This window comes from Mastigoproctus giganteus, chromosome 8, assembly GCF_048544385.1.
Source record: "Mastigoproctus giganteus isolate SK-2022 chromosome 8, ASM4854438v1, whole genome shotgun sequence".
NCBI lineage: Eukaryota > Metazoa > Arthropoda > Arachnida > Uropygi > Thelyphonidae > Mastigoproctus > Mastigoproctus giganteus.
Window position 1 is genome coordinate 51,599,963 of NC_143582.1, and position 26,156 is coordinate 51,626,118.

General features: G+C 37.4%; 1 protein-coding gene across 2 annotated transcripts in view; it reads right to left on the reverse strand.

Moving 5' to 3' along the window:
- The window catches only part of cno (adherens junction formation factor afadin), a 525,824-nt gene that overhangs the window by 139,479 nt on the left and 360,189 nt on the right, over window positions 1–26,156 (reverse strand). For both annotated transcript variants that reach the window (XM_090380034.1, XM_090380033.1), the window contains exons 22-23: window positions 18,086–18,223; window positions 4,961–5,381 (exon numbers count right to left, since the gene is read on the reverse strand). In XM_090380034.1, coding sequence (XP_090236160.1) covers window positions 4,961–5,381; window positions 18,086–18,223 — 559 coding nt within the window. The remainder of the gene's footprint in view (window positions 1–4,960; window positions 5,382–18,085; window positions 18,224–26,156) is intronic.

The following is a 26,156-nucleotide window of genomic DNA, read 5'->3' on the forward strand; positions in this document are numbered from 1 at the left end:
AAAAGAAAACACAAGCAAATTGATATATCGTTCCTCTTTAAATAACATTTGGTGGGAATTTTAAACAGGTTCTCTTCCATGTTCCACCTATAATTACTGTGGCCTATGTCCACTATAATTAAGAGCTGTCATCAGCATGTTATAAATGGCAATAGTTTTTTTACTATTAAGGTTTTTTCTATAACATAAGCAATGGATGAAGCAGATGAAATGGGCATATACACAAAGACAGAGTGAGTCGGTAACACACGCAGGTTAATCTGATCTTATAAAAATTCTTTAACCTCACTGTATGTGGTTTTGCCATTTTGCATAAATACATTTTTGAGACCATATCATACTCATTATTGGTTACATATTTGGATCCAAACCTAGCAACGAACCCTGCCATTTGCCGATATTTTTATCATAGAAATGCTGATCTACTCTTTGGTGTGGACTATAATACACAAAGAAACTGCCACTAAGGAATACACTGTCATTGTTTACAATATGAATATTTTTGTGTATTTTAAAGTAGACTGCCTTTCATTCAGAGTTTTCTTAAATCTCCTAACTTCAAATCTCCAATTCTTTCTTTGTTTTTTATTTATAGTGTTCTTTCTAAGATATTAAAGAATTCTTCTGTGATTTCTCACATCCATACCCCCCCCCCCCCACACACACACACACGCAGCTTGAACTGAACTCATGCATAGACAAATTTTGCCCAATTTTGAATTTTGCCTACATAACTTTACTGGATAATGTTTTTAAGCCAATTAGTTTTTTTCTAAACACTATTGCTACACTTTTCTTGTACTTCCTGAATAAATTAACAGTGATGGGAACTATCTTTCTTGTTGTTTTAATAGCATATTTAGCTTTGTGTGTTCTGATTCCTCAACAAACACAGTGAGAACCATGCTGACTTCAAAAACGTCACAGCAAGTAAGGGTTTTTCGATTGCACTGTTCTACCAATTTGGTCAGAACTCATGTTGGTAACCACCTCATTTGTTCAGTAACCATATAGCTGGCTCCATACTAACAGGTTATAACACAAGAAGGTGAGGAGTAGGCATTGGATCTGAGCTGTGAATTCTAAATTTTTTGTGTTGTTGTTATTTGGCTTTTAGGAGCATTAGCAATTAAGGCCATATTGCTCCAGGGATATGTTGTGGTCATTCCCTGACCTTTCCGCATTCTCCGTATTTGGTGGTCACGGGCTCAAACCCTGGTCTAATCAAGAAGTGTGTGCAACACACTGCTGCTCCTGCCCACCTGGCTACAGAGGCGCCAAATTTGTGTATGTACTATATTCTGGAATGTAGCCAAACACACTGCATCCAGTTCCCAGCCTGTCAGGGAATCCTTATGACAGCTTTGCATATGTATATTAGCAGAATACAAGTTATGCTTTAGGGGTAAAGGGAAGGGGTATTGCTTTCGTAAAGGCGACTACGGTGGACTGAGACAGTTTAAATTCTATACAGTGGGATCAACTGATGATGTTACCAACAGCAAATTCAAAATGGGTAGCATTCAAAGAACTTATCTTGCAAGCTACTAGGCTTTACATACCAACTAAGAAATATTGTTCAGGGTTTAGACCTAAATGGATGTCAGATGAACTAATGAGGCATATGGCAGAGAAGTAAAATGCATGGGATACATACAAATTAACACGTGACACAGAAGCCTATGATAGATACAAGTTGGTCTGTAACCAAGTTACAAAGGAGGTTAGGCAGGCGAAGGCAGATTACGAGAAATCCTTGGGAAAGGATGTGAAGAAAAACAGCAAAGAGTTCTTTACTTATGTAAACTCTAGAAGGAAGGGGATGAATCAGATTGGTCCACTTGATATTGATCGGTCAACTGTTGATGATCCTGCTCAGGTAGCTAACAAACTAAATGAATATTTTGCATCGACATTCACACACGAGGAGTTATTCAGCGAGGGGAAATGACACAGGTGTATTCAACTCTGGCAGTAAGCTAGAGAATCTTGTAATAACTGAGAGTAAAGTGAAGGAGAAATTGTTGAAGATAAACACAAGAAAGGCACCTGGGGTGGATGGGATCTATCCAGTTATATTAAAGGAGGCAGCAATGGAAGTAAGCAAACCCTTAGCCATAATTATGAGAGCTTCCTTGGACTCAGGGGAGGTACCCATGGACTGGAGATGTGTAAATGTGACCCCAATTCACAAAGGAGGATCAAAGGCTGACAAGTAATTATAGACCTGTGAGTTTAACTTCTGTTCCCGGAAAATTAATGGAGGCACTGGTTAAAGAAGCACTGCAGGATCATCTAGACAAGGCTTCAGTTATAGCTCAGACACAGCATGGTTTTGTTAAGGGGAAGTCTTGCCTGACCAATTTGATTGGATACTATGATGCAGTCACAAAAGAACTGGATGCAGGGAATAACTTTGATATTATATACTTGGATCTTAGAAAGGCTTTTGATACTGTTGCACATGGAAGACTGCTGCACAAATTGGAGCAGTGTGGCATTGGAGGCAAATTGCTGCTATGGATAAAGGGGTGGTTGATGGGGAGAAGACAGAGAGTGGTAATCAATGGACACTGCTCATCGTGGACTAATGTTATTAGTGGAGTCCCTCAGGGTTCAGTATTGGGTCTTTTATTGTTTTCTCTATTTATAAATGATATTGATGATGGTATATCAAGCTTAATGTCCAAGTTTGCAGACGATACGAAGGTTGGCAGGGTTGTCAAGGACACTACTGACACTATGCTGCTGCAACAGGATCTGGAAAGGTTGAGCAGATGGGCTGAGAGGTGGCAAATGAAGTTTTAACATTGACAAATGTAAAGTACTACATTGGGGAAACAGCAACCCCAGAGCAACGTATCAACTCTGTGGTACTACACTGACAGTGGTAGAGGATGAAAGGGACCTGGGGGGTGGTTGTGCAGGCAGACATGAAGTTCTCTGAGCAGTGCAGACAGGCAAGAGTAGCTCATGGAGTATTGTCAATGATATATAGGAATTTTTCTAGCAGGGATAAGGAGGTGATTATTCCCTTGTATAAGGCAATGGTCAGGCCACACCTAGAGTACTGTATACAGGCCTGGAGACCTCATTTCAAGAAGGATGTAGAGCTGCTGGAACGAGTACAGAGAAGGGCAACAAGATTAGTGAATGGAACAAAGGGGTGCTCTTATGAAGAAAGGCTTAAGTTTTGCAAATTACAGTGTCTGGAGACTAGGCAGCAGCGAGGTGATCTGATAGAGGTGTACAAAGCCTTGAATGGTTTGAGCATGCTCAATGCTGATGGGATTCTTCCTCTTGCTCAGAATAATCACCTGAGAGGGCATAAATTCAAATTGAGGAAAGACAGATGTAGGATAGATGTGTGGAAATTTGCCTTTAGCCAGCGGGTGGTTGGTTGGTGGAACAGACTTCCATCCCTTGTCGTGGAAGTTGATAGCCTAAATAAGTTTAAGACTCGGCTGGACAGGTATTTCGAACGAACAGAGGGGTGAAGTGGAAGTGGTTATTTTTTATTTAATTATTTTACTTTAATTTTTTTAGCTGATGCTGCATAAGCTTGCTTTCTTGCATCAAATGCCTCTACTAATGCTAATGCTATCTTTTAAGAATCATATCTGCAGAAAAACTTGGAAGAACCACAGCACAAACAATTCAAAGAAATTTTTCAAGAAATATGTACTGCCCAACTCACAAATAAGAGTGTCTGACTATCCTATAATCAGAAACCGACAGTTGTGCCATTTTCCACATTAAACCTGAGAACAGAGAGAAGGTAGGGAATAAATGAATAAACACCTTGTGCCATTAATGATTCAATATAAACATTGATTTAGTTTTTCAGATTGTTTATATGAAGTATAAAAAAAATTACAATGCACTAAGAAAACAATTTCATAATCAGAAATGGCAATGATTGTGGTAGTTGAGACAATGGGACTTCGAGAAGAAGAGGGGAGAAAAAAAAAAAAGCACTAGCCTGCTGTTAACAACTGAATCTAAACATAGATTTAGATTACTTTAAGTACAATAACAAAGTCAAAGAGTAACAGAGGAATAAATTTTATAATCAAAAATGCTGAAGTTCTTGGTGCCAACAACATCTAACCGAAAAGATAAGACAGACAGACAATATAAACTTCAATAAACATGGATTTAGCTTTTCAGATTGTTTATATGCAATATAAATAGATTGTAGTACAATAACTGCATCAGTACAGCTGGAAAAGAAATTCTGTACTTGGAAATGCTGATGGACACAATGGACATGACATTGGACTAAAAAAGGGTTAATGTTGATTGTAATGATTTCACAGCTATTCGTGAATGTGACATAAAATAATAATAAAAAATTTCAATATATTACAAAAAAAGGTTTTTTGTTGAGAACCACTGTTCTAAGCTAAAAAAGGTCAAACTATGACTAGATGGGTTATAAATAAAAAAAAATTTAAATATCAAGGGCAAATCTCTTCTCCCAATAGAAGATGATATTTGCCTAGTGACCTATTTTGTGAGATCACAAATGGTGTGAGACTGATTTTCAGAGTTCTCAAAATGTTGAGAAGCTCTGCTTTACATTAAACATGCTTCAGAACAAACAATACCTTGTAATCATGGTCACCAATGTAGATACACCACCAAGGTTAAACTTGTTTACTGGATAAACTTTCCTATCAAATTTTTAAACTGCACAGGTTCTATTCTACTGCATGTTAGGAAAATAAAATGTAAACACATAACACAGGGTAAAAATGTATATAAAACAATAATTTTCTCTATCCAATCTTTCTAAAAAACTGATTCAAATCAAAGCATTACAGTGCCACATAATTATTTTCTAACATAAATTGACAGTGCTAAGGAAGGTTATAAAATTACTGAAACTGTAAATTTGTAGAGAATTCTAATCTAATACAGTTCATTAAAATAACATAATTTAGTTACTAATTTGTACCTGGAATTAGGATAACTGTTTTGTTGTTGATACATGCTAATATTCTGATAATGTCGTTCCTCTGGGGAAATAGTTTGCTGCTGCTGCTGCTGATGGTGTTGCTGTGGGGTGTGTTGCTGCTGATGCAAATTAGGCTGTGATATTGGTCTATTATTAAGAGTTGCTGTTGGACCAATATAGGTAGAAGGATTCTGTTGGCCCTGTGGAGCATACTGATACCTAGTGTCCTGTGATTCTTGCCTTAAATTATTAGTAGACCTAGATCGTGCAGTACTTTCTGGTCCTGATGCAGAGAATTCTGTTGCTTTAGGAATTGAGGTTGTGGATGATGTACGACTATAAGCTGGATTATAAACTTCATGAGTTCTTAAATTTGCACTTGAAGGAGGTCTACCTGGTTGTTCCTGTACACAGTGGCCACCTAAAATTTAAAGCTCTATTATAATAATGAAGGTAATTAAATTTTTTAAGTAGTTACATTTTAATTTGAATATATATTTTTTGACTGTGATGTCTGCTGTACCATACAGGGACAAAAAATTACCATTAGAGTGGGGAAGGATGTGTTTAGTAAACTTGTATGTGTCAAAAAATAAATAAATAAATAAAAAAGCAAAATCATAATAAATAACATATGAGGCAATGATAACAAACAAAAAAAGATTAAAAAAAAAAATCATAAGCCCAAAGAATATTTGCATGTTACATTAAAACTAGTTCCATTTTTCAGAAGACATATTTTACCATTTCAAAAGATTAATCCCCACCCGCTTAATAAGAGCAATTTTAATATCTTCTCAACTTTTTATTATTATTTATTTTTTTTGGCTGGTGCAGCATAAGTCATAGGCTTCCTTGCACTATGTGGCCATTACTAATACAGGAACTCCCCAATTTATGTAATATTCAACTTACGGAAATTCGACTTAAGTTTTTGCCAGCTGGTGCAAACTTAAAAAAATTGTGGAAACATTTTGCATCCCGTAGGAATAAATGAAGGTATCGTGAAAATATCATCCTATGAACACAATAACACATTGTTGTTGGGTTTTTTTTTTGTAATTCATTCCAGGTCCTTGGAAGTTGAAAATTTCGCTATATTACTAAGCTATTTATCTCTCTAAAAGGTCATATTTATAATATAAACTGCACTACCCTTTCATCGTTATCATATGTTCCCGTTATGAGAATCAATTTTGAATGGCTTTGTGATATTTTTCTAAAGCACGTTTCTGGAGGTCACAAGCAAAAAACAATAAAAAGAATTTGCACTTTCCGGTTTATTGGGTTTTTCTGTTAGTGCATCTAATTATAAACGGGTAATAAACTCAATCTTATAGCATTTGCTATAATACCGATAGCTGCAATTGTGTGGGTTTTTATGGTATTATGGTGAAATGTGTTTCCCCTTCACTGAAATCTTCAATCATATAAAAAAACTTCTCTTCATTCCTATTTACATATTACAATAACAATGGGAAAGGTTCCAATGGAAAGTGCAAGTGGTGGTAGTGCCAGAAAACGAAACAAAATTGATTTAGAAATGAAGATGAGTGATTTGATTTGGTAGTTGTTGGCGCATCGGCTTCTGTGGCCATATTGCACCTCCCAAGGTTTTTGCAGTACTTTGATCCAAGCCCGAGGCGGGAATCGAACCCGCGACCTTTGGGTTGCCGGGCAGGTACTTTACCCACTCGGCTAGCCCGGTCGGCTATGTAGATGAAAATGATTAAGAAGTATGAAGCAGGACAAAGTATGTCATCTATTGCAAGGGAATTAGGTCTCACTGCTTCAACAGTGAATGCTATTTTAAAGGACAGTGAGCATATAAAAGAACATTTCAAAGGTTAAATGCACTTAAGATCAACAGTGATCAAAAAACAGTGTTCAGGTGCTACATCAAAGATGGAGCAGCTGTTAATAATATGGATGGAAAATCAGATTCAGAAGCAAGTGCCCCCGAGTCTAATGACCATTCAAGCAAAAGCAACAAATATTTATAAAGATATTAAGGATAAGTATGGCAAACCCCAACCCAAGCTCATAGCATGCAATGGGTGGTTTGATAGGTTCAAGCACTGCGCTGATTTCCACAAAGTTGAAGTAAGCGGTGAAGTCGCCAATGCCGATTCTGCACTGCAGAGAAATTTGGTGATGTGTTGGAAAAAATTATTAATGAAGGCGGCTATTCAATGCAGCAAATTTTTAACTGTATTGGAAAAAATGCCAGATCGAACATACATTTCCAAAGAGGAAAATACAATGCCAGGTTTCAAGGTGTCAAAAGATAGGGCCACGCTCTTGCTTGGGGCTAATGCAGTGTGAGATTACAGATCAAAACCACAGCTTGCATACCATTCTGGAAATCCTTGTGCATTTAAGGGCATTAATAAAGCCACCCTACCTATGCATTTTCAATCGAACCAGAGAGCATGGATAACAGTATCTCTCTCTTTGAGGATTGATGATGGAATAATGGATGATGGATGGATTGATGATTGAGGGAATGATGCTGCTTCATTCCCAAGGTTGAAAAATATTGAAAAGACAACAACATTCCTTTCAAGACTTTGCTTCTATTAGATAATGATTCTGGAAATCCTACGCATGTAGATGATTTCAATTGGAACGCGAGAGTCATATTTCTACTGCCAAACACGACTTCACTAATCCAACTTATGGATCAGGGTGTTATTTCAAATTTAAACGCATACTATTTACACACAACATTTGCTTGGGCATTGTCTGCAGTAGACGATGGGAAAAATCTTACGTTAAGACACTTTTGGAAATCTTACAATATTTATCACGCCATCTTAAACATTAATAAGGCCTGGGTGGAAATTACTAAAAGTTGTTTCAATGGCACATGGGAGAAAATATGCCCACGGCACGTAAAAGGCTTTGAAGGATGTGGAAAAGACGAATCATATGAAGAGGTTACAGATAAGATTTTAAAGGTTGCAGAGCTACTTCAGTTGGAGGTTTATATTAAAGATGTGGAGTTAATAGAGGAAGAACAGAAGGAATTATCTAACGAAGAACTTTAGCAAGCAGCGATAGTGAAAGAAAATGCTGACGAAGCTCAAGATGAACCAAATGAGGAGCCGAGATGGAAATGGCAAGGTTTGAGAAGATGGATCATGACAACGAATGATTCTTAAAAGTTAACAGAGAGGTGAATGATATGTTTGCTTGCAAAAAAAAAAAAAAAAAAAAATCTACAATGAAAAGAAAAAAAGCCACTGTCCCAGTCATCCATTGATATGTTCTTTCAGTTCTTTCGTAAGGATGAGCGGCTGGCCCCTTCTAAATCTACACAGCCTTCAAACTCCACAGTGGCATACTTATGAGCTGAAGATGTCGATACTGGCAACAATGCTCAAGAGGTAAAACTTACTGACATTATGCCTGTCTCCTCTCTTTTTATATAATTTTATAATTTTGAAATTTTTTTTAAAAATTGCACGCTTTTGTAATTTTTCCTGCACATGAGATAAAAAATTGAATATATACAATAAATAATTCTATTTACATGTTTGTCAAACATTTCTCTTTTGATGGAATCAATTCAGCGAGCACACTTGCGAGTGCTGCCCAAGCATGGGGGAAATTCCCCGACTTACGCAGCGTTCCGTGGAATGCAATCCTTACGTAAGTTGGGAAGTTAGGCAGGACGCTGGTGTCCCTCTTGACAAGAAACATAACTTTCCAATTCATATTTCCCTACCTGATATAGGTAAAACAGCCTATTATTATAGTCTGTTTTACTTATAGTCTATTAACTAGTTAATAATATTAACTAGTTTGTTATTATTATTATATTAACAGACTAGCTAGGAAACAAAATGTAAAGATATAGTTTACTTGCAACAAAATACTGAAACAAATATTCAGCTTCACCCTCCTCTCACCCCCCCCCCTCTATATGAGATGGAGATATGGTCGTAGACTGGATTGTCAATGTAGTAAATAACATGAATGACAAACTCCAGACCAGAGTTAATGATCACATCATTCTTTAGTTAACATCAAGAAAGATAACCCCCTTCAAAGCAATGTTGCACATCACACCGGAACAGAGGATCACAGAGTATATACTTCCAGACCCCATGATACTAAGTGTAGGACCATCACAACAGAACAGATTTCTTAGAAATCTATCATATACAGAATGATTACCATAAAACACTTAATAGAGAAACAGGCTGAACTTCAGGCTTTGCTAATTTTTCCTTATGTAGTGAATGATGGTGTGGGATAAGAAATATTTCTAATGATTACTAGTCACAATTAGGACTGTTCCTAATTTTTCCTATATTTAGTAATAGTATTGGGTGCATGTCAATATTTGGTGTATACAATTTATTGCAACACAATTCAGCATATATGAACATGCCACATTAATAAAAGGAAATGTGTACATATGAACATGGATGACTGTGGACTGGACTTGCAATTTGGAAGATCTTCAAAAGTACAGAAAATTTGCAAATCTTCAGTCCACAGGGACCTCCACTGAATTCAAAAATGCTCTCATAATTATGGCTAAGGGTTTGCTTATTTCCTTTACTGCTTCTCTTAATATAATTGGATAGATTACATCTGGCTGGTGCCTTTTTTATGTTTAATTTCAACTATTTCTCCTCCACTTTCTTCTTAGTTATCACAAAATCATTCAGCTCCCTGTTAGAGTTTCATAAACTTTGGCAAACCCATCTATTATGCTTCTACATTCACATATGTTCCTCGTGCGTAAATGTAGAAGCAAAATACCTATTCAACCTGTAATCGTGAGGTGGTAGATGACTGTCATCAACCGGTGAAATACCACCACTTTGCTTATTGGAGGCTTGAAGTGGTGAAATCCATGTTTAGTCTCTAGAGCAAAGTTTCCGGCATCACCCTCCCACCATACTCTCCTTCAACTCGTGCACGGTACTAAGTGCTATAGATTTTGATACCTTTCATGTTTGGGATTTTCATAAAAAAAAAAAAAAAAAGCAACCTAAGCAGGTTCATTAAGAGTAAAACCATTAACATAAAGTGGACCAATGTTATTCAACCCGTTTCTTCTATTGTTAATATAGGTTAAGAAGTCTGGTGCTTTTCTTGGAATTCTTTGCCAGAGACTTCTCATAATCTGCCTTGGCTTGGCTAGCCTTCTTTGTGACTTGATTGCAGACTACAGTTGAACTTGGTTATAACGGGCATCAAGAGATTGACAAAATTTCCTCGTTGTAACCATTACTCGCTACATCTGTGATTCTCAATAACTTGATAAAAGATAGATTAAAAAACAAAAGAAATATTAGAGAGAAAAAAAATATATTAGTATATACCTACATATTACTTGTATTAATATGTTTGTATTCAGTTTTTAAATTGGTCCAACCAACCATTGTTACATACAAAATCGTCGTGTTCAAATTGTTTAGCAAAATTTTCCACTTGGTTCTTCAAGATCAGACTGTCTATTGAAAATATAGCACTTCTTTGTGTAGTGAACCATTGAAACAATGCTTCATCAGAATTTGCAACCTCACACTTTCTAATATGTTTGTATTCAGTTTTTAAATTGGTCCAACCAACCATTGTTACATACAAAATCGTCGTGTTCAAATTGTTTAGCAAAATTTTCCACTTGGTTCTTCAAGATCAGACTGTCTATTGAAAATTCAGCACTTCTTTGTGTAGTGAACCATTGAAACAATGCTTCATCAGCATTTGCAACCTCACACTTTCTAACACTATTCAAGCAGTAGTCGCCGCACGAAGAGCATGCATCGATATATGAACTAGTGTATGGATTAGCAGAGGGCAATGGATGAGCCGCTCAACAAATTTATGGAGAATGCTTCCCAGACAGACATGTACCGGACCATCGTTTGTTTGTACATGTGCATCAAAATTTGTGCGATTATGGGTCATTTAGAGGTAACAGGAGTAGTACGGGCAGACCACGTTCGACGCGAACTCCCGCCATGGAAGAAAGTGTGTTGAATGCCATTCAAAATAATCCTACTACCAGAACATGTGCCGTTGCCTCTGCCTTAGGAGTGTCTCGTTGCAGTGTACAGAATGTCTGGCACGACGATTCCTTACATCCCTTTCATTTCCAAAGGGTTCAGTTACTGCTCCCCCAAGATCATCCTGCAGATGTGGCTTTTGCGCAGTGGTTTCTCCAAGAAAGTATTCAAGACTTGAATTTTCCAGCCTATGTTTTGTTCACGGATGAGGCTTATTTCACTCGGGAAGGCTTATTCAATCAGCACAATGCTCATGTATGGGCTCACAACAACCCGCACTGTGTGCACTCCCATGCGGCACAACATCGTTTCGCAATAAATGTGTGGGCAGGTATGGTCGGTGACTGCTTAATCGGCCCATACCTGTTACCATCCTGCATGAACTCCGCAAGTTCTACCAGGGTTACTTGATGATGAAGAAGAGGAGGAAAAAAAGCAGTATGTACTGGAACTGAAGAACAATTTTGATCTTCTGTAGACTGTTCAGAGCCAATCTATCGACGAGGAATATTTCAACTTTCTGAAAGTGATAAAGCCCAAGAAACCTATAGGTAAAAAGAAATCCAAATAAGAAAAAATTAGTCAAGAAACACTTGTGATGAACTGAAGACTACAAATAAAGAGCAAGATAAACATTGACAAGGAGAAAAAGTGAATATACTGAGTTATGCAAAGCCATTAGAAAGAGACTCAGTCTGTTTCTAATGATACTGAAGATTACTATAGAGAGTTATACAAAGAACAAGGAATGATGCCAGCAGTGGGGAAGATGGATCACTAATTAGTAACACATGCAACATACCCGATATCCTTCCTAATGAGGTAGAACATGCGTTCAAAAACATGAAGAATCAGAAAGCCCCAGGGGAAGATGAAGTTACTGTAGAGTTTTTAAAATTGGGAGGAAGAAACATGACACAGAAACTGACAAGACTTCACAAAATGCATTATAAAAGGTGTGATGCCTAAGGAATGGAATAATGCAATGATAGTTTTGCTGCATTAGAAAGGAGATAAACCAGAAATTGGAAATTACAGAGCAATTAGTTTGTTATCCCACATTTATAAGTTGTTCAAAAGGGTCATTACTAACAGATTAGAAAGAATACTTGATGAGAATCAATCAAAAGAGCAAGCTGGCTTTAGGACAGGATTCTCAACGGATTACCGTCGTGTAAAATCACAGCTAATGGAAAAACAAGGCAGATACCCCATATATTAAATTTGTTACTGTCTTTGGCTAGTAACATTTGTTACTAGCCAAAGACAGTAACAAATTTAAAATTGAGAAAGGATTTTGACAAGGGAACTATCTTGAAGTTGCTTACTGCTGCCCTTGAGGAAGCTTTCAGAAGATTAGACTGGTCACACAAAGGAGTCAATGTGAATGGAGAGTACCTAAACCATTTATGATTTGCAGATGACATTGTGATCATAAGCCATGATCCCAAAGAATTAGAGGAAAATCTTAATCAGTTATGCAGAGTTAGTAAGAATTTCGGTAGAGTTAGTAAGAAAATAGTAAGAAGATGAATATGGCTAAAAGAAAAGTAATGAAAAATAAGTATACCACAGAAAGGGATATAATGATTGAAGGAGCAGTAACGGAAAAGGTGGATTCATATACTTATCTGGGACAAGTTATTAGCTGCAATAATGATAAATGGCTGCAAGTGAAGAGAAGAATAAATTTTGGATGGATAACATTAAGGAAATATAGTCACATACTGAGGAGCAATATCCCAATTTGTCTGAAACGTGAAATAATGAACCAATGTATACTCCCCACCATAACATGAAAGTGAAACTTGGGCACTCACCAAAAGAATGGAAGAGAAGCTGAGAACTACACAATGAAGAAGGGAACAAATTATATTGGGAAGCAGACTGTTAGATAAGAAGAGAAACACATGGATTAGGCAGCAGACTCAAGTAAAGGACATCATGCAACACAGTGGCAACCCCCAAGGCAGATTGTGCTGGTCCCAAAGGAACTAGTAGTTGTTGTTGGTGACTATTGTCAGGGAAACGGGAAACATCCTTTGTAGAAAGGATAGATGGAACAGGACCAGGGTATGTCTGCCAGGGGCAAAGGTTGATGACGTTGTAGCGCAGATATCATCTTTTAAGGACACAAAAGGTGATATAGTTGTACACATTGGCACTAATGATTTTAAGAGTAGGAGACCGGCAGAATTACTTAACAAGTACAGGTCACTGATGAAAAAAAAGCCGTGAATTAGGGTTGAATTTGGAAGTGTCTGCAATTCTGCCCAGACACGATAGGAGGGAGTATATGATGAGAGCCTTGTCGATCAATTCGGCTCTGGAAAGATTGTGCAAGGCTCAAGGGGTAGAATTTTTTTCAGCCTGGACTGTACTTGTTAACAGGAGAGATTGCATCTACAGGGATGGCATACACTTAAATAGAAAGGGTGCAAGAATATTTGCTGATGCTATCGAGGCAGTGTTAGGTGGGTCGGAAAACTGATAGCTTGGGGGGATACAAGGACTAATAGCTTAACAGTAGCCATAGGCAGAGGTGAAAGTGATTCTTGCACAACTTCTATTAGAATAAGTAGCGACCTGGAGCGAGGGGTGTTGGGGGTTTCAGGGACGGATGTCAGTCATCGTGAAACAGGTGGGTATATGGGATGTGTTAGAGTGGCTGGGAACAGGAATAGGTGCATGTATACCAATGCTAGAAGTATAGTAAATAAATTTGATGAATTTGAAGTGTTGGTCAAGACATCAAAGGCGGATATTGTTGGGATATAAGAGATGTGGTGTCACACAGATATAAGGAATGACGAACTGGAATTTGGGGAGTACAATGTGTACAGAAAGGATAGACAGGATAGGAAGGGAGGAGGTGTTATGCTGTTAATAAAGAAAAACATAAAATCAAAAGAAGTGCATCCAGTTGATATAGATGAACAGTGCACTGTTGAGTCAGTTTGGTGTGACATAAGCACTGCGAAAGCAAAAATTAGAGTAGGAGTGTGTTATAGGCCTAATGACTCGAATGAGTACAATGAACAATTGTACAGAGAAATAGAGTGGGCTAGTAAATCGGAATGTCTTATAATGGGGGATTTTAACTTCCCAGATATTGACTGGAACTTGTGGGTTGGGCACTCACACACTAGTCAGACTTTTGTGGATTTATTGGATGATTGTTTTCTGCAGCAGCATGTTCGAGAGGCAACCAGAGAAAGTAATACTCTTGATCTGGTTATCAGCAGTGATCATTCATGTATTAGGAATTTGCAGATAAAAGCACTAGGTGGCAGTGATCACAGTGTACTGACGTGGGATTTACTTAAAGATATAATTACCATCAGGGGTAAAGGAAAGGGTTTTTGCTTCCGTAAAGGCGAGTACAGTGGTCTCTGACAGTTTTTAAATTCTGTACAGTGGGATCAACTGACGATGTTACCAACAGTAAATTCTAAGTGGGAAGCATTCAAGGAATTAATCGTGGAAGCTACTAAAAGTTTCATACCTATTAAGAAATATTGTTCAAGGTTTAGGCCTAAATGGTTGTCAAATGAACTAATGAGACTCGTAACAGAGAAGAAAAATGCATGGGATGCATATAAATAATCAAGCGACTCAGAAGCCTAAGGCAGATATAAGTTAATTTGTAATCAGGTCACAAAGGAGGTTTGGCAGGCGAAGCCAGATTACGAGAAATCCTTGGCAAAAGATGCGAGGAAAAACAGCAAGGATTTCTTTACTTATATAAACTCTAAAAGGAAGGGGATGAATCTGATTGGTCCACTTGACATCGATGGTTCGACTGTTGATGATCCTGCTCAGATAGCAAACAAACTGAATGAGTATTTTGCATCTACATTCCACACATGAGGAGTTATTAAGGTTTGAAAATGGCAGAAGGTTATCAAATTGTAGTAGGATGCTTAATGATCTTGTAATAACTGAGAGCAAAGTGGAAGAGAAATTGTTGAAGTTAAACATAAGAAAAGCACCTGGGGTGTATGGGATCTATCCAGTTATATTAAAGGAGGCGGCAAAGCAACTAAGCAAACCCTTAGCCATAATTATGAGAGCAATCTTGGACTCAGGGGAGGTTCCCCCGGACTGGAGATGTGCAAATGTGTCCCCAATTCACAAAGGGGGATCGAAGGGTGACACGAGTAATTACAGACCAGTTAGTTTAACTTCTGTTCCGGGTAAAATAATGGAGTCGCTGGTTAAAGATGCACTGCAGGATCATCTAGACAAGACTGCAGCAATAATTCAGACACAGCATGGATTTGTTAAGGGAAAGTCTTGTCTGACAAATTTATAGGATATTATGGTGTGGTTACAAAGGAACTGGAGGCAAAAAATAATTTTGATATCCTATATTGGGATTTCAGGAAAGCTTTTGACACTGTTGCGCATGGAAGACTGTACAAATTGGAGCAGAATGGTATTAAGGGTAAGTTGCTACAATGGATAAAAGGATAGTTAAGTGGGAGAAGACAGAGAGGGTGGTAATCAATGGGTGTTGCTCTTCTTAGACTAATGTTATTAGTGGCGTCCCACTGGGTTCAGTGTTAGGTCCACTGTTGTTTTGTATATTTATCAATGATATTGATGAAGGTATATCAGGCTTAATGTCGAAGTTTGCAGATGATACAAAGGTTGGCAGGGTTGTTAATGACAGTAATGGCAGTGTGCTACTGCAACAGGATCTAGATAATTTGGGAAGATGGGCTAAGAAGTGGCAACTGAAGTTTAACCTTGACAAATGCATATGGGTAGAAGTAACCCCAGAGAAATGTACCAACTGTGTGGTACTACACTTAAGGTGGTATAAAATGAAAAAGACCTGGGAGTAATTGTGCAGTCAGATATGAAGTTCTCTGAGCAATGTAGACAGGCTGCCAGGGCAGGTCATGGGGTTTTGTCAATGATATATAGTAATTTTGCTAGCAGGGAAAAGGAGGTGATTATCCCTCTGTATAAGGCAATGGTCAGGCCACGCTTTGAATACTGCGTACAGGTCTGGAGGCCTCATTTTAGGAAGGATGTAGATTTACTTGAGCATGTACAGAGAAGGGCAACAAGATTGGTGAGGGGAATGAAGGGATCCTCTTACCAAGAGAGGCTTAAATTCTGCAAATTGCAGTGGCTGGAGACTAGGCACCTACACGGTGATCTGATTGAGGTATATAAGGCCTTGAATGGGTTGAGCACGCTGAATTCTGATGGGATCCTTCCACTTGTTCAGATTACGAACCTAAGGGGGCATAAATTCAAATTAAGAAAAGACAGATGTAGAATAGATGTGCGGAAATTTGCCTTTAGCCAGCGGGTGGTTGATTGCTGGAACAAACTTCCATCTGTCGTTGTGGAAGTTGATAGGTTGAATAAATTTAAGGAGGAACTGGACAGGCATTTGGAGGGAATGGTGTGATTTTTTTTTTTTTTTGGCTGATGATGCATAAGCTCATACATTTGCTTTCTTGCATCACATGCCACTACTACTACTACTACTACTACATTCTTATCAAAACTAAAGAACTAAAATGGTCTTGGGCAGGATACACAGCTCAAAGGCAGGGTGATAGATGGGTTAAGAAAATAACAGAATAGTACCCAAAGGAGCTAGAAGAAAACCTGGAAGTCAATGACGGAGATGGGCAGATGAAATTCATGAGTTTGTGGGTAGTAAATGGATGGCCATTGCACAAAATAGAAGAAACTGGAAAGTTGCTCGAGAGGCCTTTATCCTGCAGTGGATTGAAAATGGATGATGATGATGAGCAGTATGCATATTATTGCTTCCTAAGGTGCTTTCCCCACTTCTGGAAGTAAATGTCCCAAGTAGGTATATAAAGGTAGATCTTGGACGTTGGAGGTTCTGAGTTTACTGGATCTTGGAAAAATTTAGTGAAGTCTATATTCCAGGTTTCGGATAGTTCCTGTAACCTGATACCAGTCAGGCAAGTTGACTATAGTTTGTTTCTATAATAGCTTGTAAACTGTGGATCTTTAAGTATCGGCCAAAAGTGGGCAGGCTTTGTATGCTGATTGAATAATTTAGTAGTAATATCTATACCCTGATACTCAGAGGGCCATCAAAAACTTCAACATATAGACTTTGTACTGGAGAATTTCCTTTTTGATGCACACTCTGATTTATGTATGCACACTGCATACATAAGTCAACTTGTTGTGACCAAATTTGGTGGTAGAAGGGAACAGCGGTAGGCATGCTATGGATTTCGCCTTCATAGTGAGCATGTATGTGAAATCCACAGCAAAAGTACAATAAAAGTTAGCATATTCCAGAATTTATTTATCATTATTATTTTTTCTTTGTGGCAATATCTCATCAAGTCCAACACAAAGAAAAAGGAATAATGTGCCTGAAATGTAATGCCATTTCAGGCACATAGCAAATAGAAATAATTTGTGATTTATAAGGAAAAAAAGCAATGGCTTCTATATGTAAACAAAAAACACTTCATTTCCGTGCATCCACCACATTGCCTGTACATTCCTCCAACTAGCACATGATAAAAAACAATAATAGCTAGTGCTTCAGCTACAATATACAGTATAAAGATTACTTATGTCACTGCGTATACTGATGCATACATATGAAAAGATAATAAATAATTTCTGTATTACTGCTTACCCGAATTTAATGACATTTAGGTACAAGAAATCCTTCCAAATGAGTCAAATGTAAAATGTCATTAAAATCTATGCAGTGAGGGTTGAGTTATTACATGCAGACGGACAAAGAAATAATAATTATCAGATTACTACTGGTCTAATTTTGAAGAAATTTGGCTGGCTCGACAAATCTTTTTATAAACACAAGATATAAAATTTCGTGAAAATCCATCCATTAGGAGTTGTTATACGTGAATGGACGGATGGATGCGGTGAAGGCAATAGGCACATTATGCATGTATGCTAATGCACTTAAAAGTAATACTGGATAAATAGTAAAATCAATTGATGTCACTAATAGGTACTTCAATCTTTTAAATTAAATTTTTTTTGTACACTTCAGGGACAAGACATTATTTAACAAATTAAACAGTTCTAAATGAACATTTTAACTGCTTACTATTTAGAGAAGGCACACTTTTGCTTCCTTGCATGCGAGGTGGTATTATTTGGCCAGGACCAGTTGGAAGACGTCCATCTTGAGTCTGCTCATGCATAAGCCTACTTGGAATGTCCCTTTCACTTAGACGGCGAGGGCCTAAAGTGCCAAGTAAGGAAAAGTTGCACATTAACAATATTTCCAGAGATGTCAAAGTTGTATTATTTATTTCTTGAATTAATTGTTAGCTTAAAAAAGTTCTAATGTGATTCACTTTTGCCAATTAAGTGCAGAAATTTATCACTTTGCAACCAGGGGATAAGTGTAAATACTGTAAATATGGTAAAAAAACCTGCTGTTATTAAACACAGTCCTAAATATCAGTGGTTGACTAGCATGTGCTAATTAAATTTCCGGTACTTTTCTTTAGCAAACTAAAATCAGTCTGCTAAAAAACATACCAAAAACTACTTAATTCATAAGAGTTCACCAATGATATTTACAGTACTTTTAAAAAAGTTTTATACTTTATTAATAACAATTAAAATGGCATTAAATGCCATGATAATATCAAGAATTCAATCTGATGATATAATTAAAACAAACTATAAACACCAAAATAAGAAGAAGAAAACAGGTATACTTAACACATTCACTACTGGACAGAAAACTTAGATCAAAACAAACCCCAATTTTTGTGCCTTTTTGCAACTTTTCATCTATTCAATGGTGGTCAATAAATGAGCACTGTAAAAGGAAAGGCACATGAAATAAAGAACTGTTCAGTTGTAGAACATACTGAACCATGAGTTATTTGCATTACGGCTGTGATTTTCTTAGGATTAATCGTACTGTATAGAAGTGCTACAAAAGCTGTATCCTTGGTTCACAGTTTCATATTTTCTTTGCTTAATTTTGAAGTTATTTTATCTAGTTTAGTATTTTCCACAAGAAGAAAAGGGTAATTTTTTTGAGAATTATGCTTGCTGAATTTTAATTCTTTAGTTTGTGAAAAACAAAACATCATCCTTAGTGTGTACCTACTGATAAAATTGTATAAAAAGTGCTTTCCTAAAATTTTAAATTTTACCTAAAGGGTTCTTAGAATAGATCCACAGCCTGGAACATCAGGACTAAAAAGGAATAGGGATAGACAATATGTTGAAGCTGATAATGTTGAATCGTCTCTTTATAATATGTCATCTGATACTGAAATAAATTATATTTTCAAGTGATGTGGATTCTGAATCTCGTTCAAATGTATCTGTTGATATTAGAATGCTGCAAACAGCAGATGCTGGTGTCACTTGGAATGATGATTCTTGACGGATGAAATCCCTTCAATTTACTATAAAGCCCCCCACAGAAAGGATCCTCACAAATAAAAGCAGCAGTAGATGTGAAAAAAAAAAAAAATAAATAAATACTATATTTTTTAGTCCCAGCTTGTATATCATTTTCTATTTTTCTGACATTTCTATTTTATTGTTAGTCTCGGTATGTGTTTTAAAAAAGTCCCAAAAATATCCCAATACCAAATAATTTTGTATTTCAAGTAGACAGTAATGATAAATTTAGAACAATGAAAAATTTTTGAAAATGGGCTTCAGTAGTCTTTGAAGCATCTGTACACAGAATACAGCATTCTCTCTTCCTCTCTCTCTCCCTTTCTCCCTCCCTCAAATACAAGTTCCTTGTGAATCATACCTTGTTTGTCGAAAAACATTATCTGCATCTTATGTAAACAAAACTTTTTAAAAATTTTGTACAGACCTTCCTTTTCGCAAAATCTTCATGTAGAATTTGACAAATTGTTTCCTTATTCATATCCAACCCATCAGCCATCATCCTAAGAGTCGAAAGACTATCTATTGCCACAATTTCCCAAAGTTTTGCAACTCTGTCCTCAATTTTGAGAGGCTGCCACACATCCATTCTTCAGTAATTGCAAATATCCTTGCATCTGTCTTTGAACCATTATTCCACTCAAACACACTGGTATGACTTAATGTTTCATCACCATAAACAGTTTTTAACATTTCATACATTTTTGCTACATTTTCCCTTTCGCTATAAAAATAAAGCAAAGATAAAGCAAAAATTTGATATCCACTCATTGTTCCATTGCAAAATTGTTACACAGAACATTAATACTACTAGCAAAACTGGTTGTTACTTGCAACCGTCAGCCTGCTGGACAATCTCTGTGCCACCATCTGATGGAAATTTGAAATACAACACACCAAACATGACTACAACTGCACCCATCAGGGAACTTTATTGTAACACCTCACATGCTTCATGTAGATTGTGTTGGCTAGCAGGACAAAGGCCCAAGTATTTTTGTAGCTGAGTGAACTTTTAATAACATCAATATAACTGTAAGCATGGAAAACATGTGCCTCAAGTCACACTAATGAATTGATATCTCACATCACTTAGCTTATTGAAGTGTGAGTTTGCATGGCTTAGACTTTTGAACTTCAGACAAATGCCAAATTTTTCCAATTACAAAGTTAACTAAAAGATTCCAACCTCCACACTCCATCCTCCTCCAATATCACAAACAGAAAAACAAACAAATGTAGTTTATTAATTTAAGAGTGTATAACTCATCACATAAACAGAACAAAAATCGGTGTAAATTTGTCCTACAAGCAACTATCTCGCAAACTTGAAAAGCTTCTGTGCTATCAAGCAATAGAAACTTCCAGAGTTGGAAGTTTTCACATTAATTTTATTGCTTGATAGCACAGAAGGCATAGGATCATAAACTTTCAAGCTATATGGTCCAGCACTATTGTAAATTCTAATGCTAGGGTGTCCAACCCGCAGGCCCAATGAGCTATAAAGGCAGCCTTCAAGTGTTATGGGCGCCTCCGTAGCCAGGTGGGAAGGAGCAGCAGTGCGTAGCACATGCTTCTTGATTAGACCGGGGTTCGAGCCCGTCACCACTAAATATGGAGGATGTGGAAAGGTCAGGGAATGACCACTGCATATCCCGGAACAATATGGCCTTAGTTGCTAATGCTCCTAAACAAAAAAAAAAAAAAAAACCAAACCAAATGTTATGATTTGGTTTGGTTAATACCTCCCCCACCACCCCCAGTTTAAAACTAGTGTCACATAATACATTTTAACAGTGATTTTCAAAAATATCTATTTTTCAGTTTATCTGTTTTGGCTCCCTTGCCTAATATGATTAGACGCCTCTGTTCCAATGTTTTTGCTGAAATTTTTTATAATATGAAGAAACTGAATTTCACGGTTTGTGTAAAGAAAGTCTATAAATGCTCATCAGAATTACAATTTTAATTTGACTTTGTAACAACAACAGAATTCAGTTGCATTGTTCAATATTTGGTTTGGCAAAAGTAAAGAAATCTAATGCAAGAATGATGGGAAACTTGGGGAAAACTTACCGTGCTAACTCGTTTTCCACTACTGCAGTTTCTCCCTGCATTCTCGGTAAACAGATGGTGGTGTCTTATCGGTAGTGGCAGCAGAGGTTTGTTTCCTATCGGGAAAAAACAGCAGGGGCTGTTTTGTTGTTATTTGGTTTTTAGGAGCATTAGCAACTAAGGCCATATTGCTCCGGGGATATGCGGTGGTCATTCCCTGACCTTTCCGCATCCTCCGTATTTGGTGGCTCATGGGCTCGAACCCCAGTCTAATCAAGAAGCGTGTGCCACACTGCTGCTCCTACCCACGGAGGTGGGGGGGGGGGGGTAAACACCCTAATACAGGCAGTCTGGAGGGTTTACCCGTAAGTAAATTTCAGCCCATTCATGAATCCCAATAATGAGAAAAAAATTATCAATACATTGTTATTGACTTTTTTTACTGCCACTATCGATAACATGCAGCATCTGTTTACCGAGAATGAAGGGAAAAACTGGGGTAGCAGGAAATGAGTTTGCCTGGTAAGTTAAGCGAAAATTCATGTGGTTCTCGTATTGGCTTTCTTTACCTTAGCCTTTGGTTCTTCAGAATTTTGGGCTTCATAAGTCTAACATTGGCAGTTACTAATCTGATTTAATTTGCATAAGGTGATTTAATTGCTAATCCGATTTAATTTATCCTTACAGTAGCCATTTGTTCTGCATTTGAAGTTTTTATTCATTCCAAAGGTGCCACATTTTAATACAGCAACCAATATTGTCTTTGTTCTTTGGCTAGCCCCATTTTCAATAATCATTACTTATTCTCTTCCATCATTAACATTTTCAAATACCTTAAAATGTCAACAATTTTATAAACCTTTCAAAATAACCGATATCAGCTTATGTGCTTTGAAATACATTATACTGAAAATGAGAAAAAATTTTCATGAACTAAAAATTTCCTGCACAATAAATGAATAGGAACAGTCAAATACTAATAAAATGAAAAAACAATATGTATACCGAAACCTCTGTATCAACTAAATATTGCATACCATAAGCAAGTGCTTCAGATTCCACCAGGAACTCTTTCAATGTTTCATACCACGATTGCCACAGCATTGTTGCCACAGGCATGCTAAGATCAAATTCTCATCATTGCAAAGAACTGGCACAGTTTCAAGTGTGATACTGAGATATATTTGGGCTTTCATGGTAATAATTTTTACGTAACATACCACAGGCTGCCACAACAAAATGCAAAATCAAAAACAACTGTACTGATGATAACCATAAAAGTCAAAGTATAGGCATAGCAAATCCCTATGGATTAAAAAAAAAAAAAAAAAAAAAGAGGCTTTGGAAATAACACCTGAAAAATAAAACTAAACACAAATTACACAAGAATATACTTTTATTTCCAAAAATATTACACATCAGTTATCCATTCACCCTTCTCTATATTTTTAAAACAATTGTAAGTGGGATATACATTGCTGTTGTTGTTATTTGGTTTTTAGGAGCATTAGCAACTAAGGCCATATTGCTCCAGGGATATGCGGTGGTCATTCCCTGACCTTTCCGCATTCTCCGTATTTGGTGGTCACGGGCTCGAACCCCGGTCTAATCAAGAAGCGTGTGCTACGCACTGCTGCTCCTGCCCACCTGGCTATGGATGCACAGATATACACTGCCATATCTCTACAGTTTATTGGTTAAAAACTGAAAAAATAAAGCAATCTTATTTTCAAAAATGTTACACGTAATGGTTTATTCACTGCTCCCATTTTTAAACAAGGGCATATAAAATATATCTGCCAAGTGAAAAACCTAATTTTCAAAACTGTTCTACATTACCAAATTCATTCACCATTCCGCATTCAGTTTATTTGTTTGTGATTAACACAGAGAATAAAGTTCCACCCTACAAATTTCAACTAAAAAAAATATTTATGCCTTGTGAAGAAGATTTTTTATACCCCCTCCCTGATAAGTTGTTCCCTAAAAATCTAAAAGAAAATCTGGAAGAAAAAACAGTTTCACATTTAACACTCATCAGCTTTTCTAATTTTTAAACATGAATAATACATCTCCCATAAGATATAAAGCCCAGGCAATATACACTCAGTGATCACTGAATTATGACCACCCCTATGAAAACTGAATGCGACCCGCTGACCACGTGAGGTAAAAGAGTACAAAGTTAGTTGACCTACGTAGCATAGATAAAGTGTCAGTGGTTAAGAAGGTAGTAAAATTCCGAGGCATGATGGATAAAAGGAAGGATTTATCGGACTTTGATAAAGGACAGATTGTGGGTGCTCAATGAGCTGGTGCCTCGATTTCCCAAATGGCTGAACTGGTGGGATGTTCAAGAGCTGCTGTAGTTAAAGTATACCAGGTCAGCCATAAAAATGGTCAAACAATGACCCAACAACAAAACTGCAAAGGTCAGCAAAAGGTTGATGTTAGATGTGAGCACCAGGTCTGACAACTCGTGCAGGTGCAGCACTGTTCAAGAGTTGACTACCCAATACAACATGGACCAACCCAGAACAATAACTGGCATGACCTTGCATCGCAAGCATGGTCTATACCAGCAGACAATCCCTACGGCATCCTCTCCTAACCAAGGTTCATCGACGTAAAAGATTCACCTGGTGCAAAGAGCATGCAAGTTGGACGTTAGAAGACTAGAAGGTGAGCTGGTCAGATGAGTCACGTTATTTACTCCACACCGCAGATGGTCGTGTACGAATTTGGCATCAACAACTTGAGGCGCTTGATCCATCATGCATGGTATCAAAAGTGCAGGCCGGTGGCGGCAGTTGTATGGTGTGGGGCATGTTTCACTGGCAGGAACTTAAACCCCTCGAACAACGTATCAGGGGTCTCCGCTATTGTCAACTGCTTGCTGACTGTGTACACTCTGCTATGTTACACTTTTTCTGATGGTGTCTTCCAAGATGACAATCGCCGAGCCACCGGGCACTTGTTGTGCAGGAATGGTTTGAGGAACACAGTTCTGACTTCCAGCATATCGACTGGCCTCCGAACTCCCCCGATATCAGTCCCACAGAGCACTTGTGGCACATTATGGAAAGGCATATCAGGAATTTGGATACACTAATCACCTCCATACCTGCACTGCTGACCACATTACACATAGCTTGGTTGGCCCTACCTCACGAACACTTCAGACATCTTGTTGAATTAATGACACGTCGGATAGCTGCTGTGCTGAGGGCAAAAGAAGGACCTATGAAGTATTAGGAAGGTGGTCATAATTCAGTGATCACTCAGAGTGTGTGTGTGTGTGTGTGTGTGTGTGTGTGTGTGTGTGTGTGTGTGTGTGTGTGTGTGTGTGTGTGTGTGTGTGTGTGTGTATTATTTTTTTATAAACATTCAAGGCACACAGGTTGAATCCTAATTCACATCCATTAATCAAACCCTGTCTCAACAGCCACATGAACAAATGGAACCGATATTTAGTCACTGAATAAAAATAACAGCGCATTCCATGCTCTTCACACCCAATACACCAGTAAAGACTAATAAATGAACATGCTAGTGTAAAACCATACTGATATATACACAAAATACTGGGTTATCCACTTACTGTGCAACCCACTAGTCAAAGGTCTGTCTGTACTGGTAAGTATGGCAGACTACATAATCACATTAGATATGATAGACATATTTTTATACAAGTGGCACAAGGCAGTTTCACTGATCCTCAAATAGCACTGTTGTAGTAATTGAGGGGCAGTAAGAATTAATTAATGTCACACATATTATAGATTTTTCCCAAAAAAGAAGACCGTGTTTATTTTGTAAATTGCCTGCAGGGTGCATATACAATCCATACTTTTTGGTTTGAAATTAACTTTTTCTATGCCCTTCTTTTCAAATATCTATCAAAACAAGGCCATAGAAAAAGCTACCTTTAATTCAAAAGTATGGAGATATGTAGATTATGCCCTTGTCATTTGGCCAATGGCAGTGAGGAACTCAATTTCATCTATGTATCAACAGCCTACATCCACACATCTCATTCAAAATCAAATAAAACAAAAAACTACCATTTCTTAACCTACTACCAAGCAGAACCAACAACAGCATTACAACACAAATTTACAGAAGCCTACTGACACAGGAGCTATTCTCCATTTCTCATACAACCGTCCCTTAAACACAAAAATAGGTATCCCAAAGGGCTTCATCCTGAGGGCCTGCTGCCTCTGCAACAGCCAAGCTCTCAAGGACGAAATCCTCCAGAAAACACACATATTTCAGTAACTGCAGTTATCCACATAAATTCATATTGAAAACAATAAAAAACACAACAGAAAAATTCTTCAACGATATTCCTGGTAAGGATAAACAATTCATCACCATCCCCCTATGCACCATGTATCAGCAAAGAAATAGCTCAAATAGCTAAAAATAAATAAATAAATAAATAAATAAATAATTTTTATCAGTATACTAAAACCACAACAATAAAAGACATTAAAATCCCCATCTCCAAGACCCTCACCACTAAAAACCCTATGTACCAGCTACAGCATAGAGATGGCCTTAAAGCATATACAGAACAAGCACGAAAAAAACTCAGAGTAAAAGAACACAAGAGGGACACTGAAAAAGGCAGAGTAACAAATTCTGACCCACCTTTTTATATATGGCCAGAGGACCACAAATGGGCA